The sequence below is a fragment of the Echinops telfairi genome, unplaced genomic scaffold, assembly GCF_000313985.2.
Source record: "Echinops telfairi isolate 266 unplaced genomic scaffold, ASM31398v2 ScPeMD7_5805;HRSCAF=6673, whole genome shotgun sequence".
Classification (NCBI taxonomy): domain Eukaryota; kingdom Metazoa; phylum Chordata; class Mammalia; order Afrosoricida; family Tenrecidae; genus Echinops; species Echinops telfairi.
Genome location: NW_022109704.1, coordinates 2962355 through 2964124, shown reverse-complemented (window position 1 = coordinate 2964124; position 1770 = coordinate 2962355). Strand labels below are relative to the sequence as shown.

The following is a 1770-nucleotide window of genomic DNA, read 5'->3' as shown; positions in this document are numbered from 1 at the left end:
GTGTGTCTCCTTATTGGGGGTCTGCTTCCTGGAATCCTCTTGCGGTAGCATTTCACTATTGCCAGAGCTGGCAGTACTGATCTTTCAGTACAGCGATACAGTTCTCTGCAGAAAGTTCCTGGCTCCCTCTCAAGCCACTTCTGTATTATTTTTTGTCACTGAGACTCAAAGTCTACTGCTTGAATTGAAGTTCGTACTAAATCTTCAGGAAAGAGTTCTTTCAGTTCCTGGCTCTCTAATTTATTTCTTCTGAAGACCTAAATCTAGTCCTTGAAGTGTGGTAGAAGACAAAGCCATCGCATCCCCCTCCTTCCATAACCCTGTCCTGACTTGCCCTTCAACCCAAACATCAGAGTACAAAATGACCCTTCCTTCCTTCCTTCAGTCAAAAAATTGAAAACCTGATGTATAAGAAGAAAATTCATGCAAATACATTCCATAGGACTAGATGTTAGAATTTATTTTTACCACAAAATCACGTTCACCTTGGTGTGTTGCTGTACAGTGGTTGCTAGGTCTTAAAAAGAAACTTCTGGTTTAAATGAGAAATTGCAGTATTTATGACAAATTCCGTGTGCTTTTCAGGGTACGGCCAAAGAGCGGAGTTTTGGGGATATGAAGTTCAAACAGTGCCCTACAGAAAACATGGCTCGGGAGCATTTCAAAAAACATGGAGCGGAACACTACTGGGACCTCGCACTGAGTGAATCTGTTTTGGAGTCCGCCGACTGAGACTGCTGCAAGCCCTGCCCTCTGCCTCCTTGCCTTTGTCCTTTTTGCCCTTCCCCATGCTCCACTCCCATTTCAGCCCCCAGTTGTGTGTGTGATCTTAAGAACTGTGCCAAGCAGACGCTGGGACAGAGGGAGAAGTGGTGCTCCTTCCCCAGTCAGCCTGGTGCTTCCCTTTCTTCCCCTCTGTGCATATGATTAAAGAGTTATTTTTAAACTTGGTATGATATTTTTCACACACACAGATAATGGAATTTGGGTCTTCTGAGCAATCTTTTTTTCTAGACCTGGTGATTGCTGTTGGGAAAAAAATCTATTGATATATATATATGTGTATTTATGTGGATGGATGGATGGATGGATATGTATCTTAAAGGATAATGGGAATTTCTGATGTACTAGGACAAGAGTGATGAATACTGGTTTTCATGGAACAAAATGAATCAGGAAGTGTTTAATAGGTAAGGGAGGAGGAAAGAGATAGGTGTTTATCTCTTAACTTTCAGTAGACAGTTACAAAATAAATTAATTGCCTCTGGTTTTTGACTACTATTTCCAGGAAATCAGTTCCTCAATTGTATGTATATATGGAATGTATGTTGTGAGGCCCAAGGAAGATGTAATGGATTGGTTTGTAAACTGGAGCACAATTTGGGTACTTAGTTCATATCTTTTTCCTAAATTCAAAACAAAATCCTTTTGTAAAAGACAATGTATACTTTAATTTTTTTCCTCTTCTAAGAATCTTGTTTTTCTTCTGAAGCTACTAGGTGTGGTTCTGCTTCATTTAATATTTCTGACTTGATTTAAGAGTATTTGGGTCAGAATAAGTATCCATTGAGGTCTAAAATTCTTATACTCATCCTTTCCCTTCATATTGCCAGTTGGGGATGTATTGGGAATAAATATGGACCAATGAGAGGAGCAATTGGAACCCATAACTTCCTGCCAGGTAAAACTTACTAGGAAGTAGTATTGAGGATGGATTCTTGACAAAAAATCAAAACATTCTATTGAAAATTTAACACCTTTAAAAAAAAA

At 39.3% G+C, this 1770-nt stretch overlaps 1 protein-coding gene across 2 annotated transcripts in view; it reads left to right on the top strand.

Moving 5' to 3' along the window:
* The window catches only part of PRPF3 (pre-mRNA processing factor 3), a 23363-nt gene extending 22417 nt beyond the window's left edge, over positions 1–946 (top strand). For both annotated transcript variants that reach the window (XM_004716586.3, XM_045295684.1), the window contains exon 15: positions 586–946. In XM_004716586.3, the coding sequence (XP_004716643.1) occupies positions 586–732 (147 nt within the window). In that variant the 3' untranslated portion in view covers positions 733–946. The remainder of the gene's footprint in view (positions 1–585) is intronic.
* The last annotated feature ends 824 nt before the right edge of the window (positions 947–1770 follow it).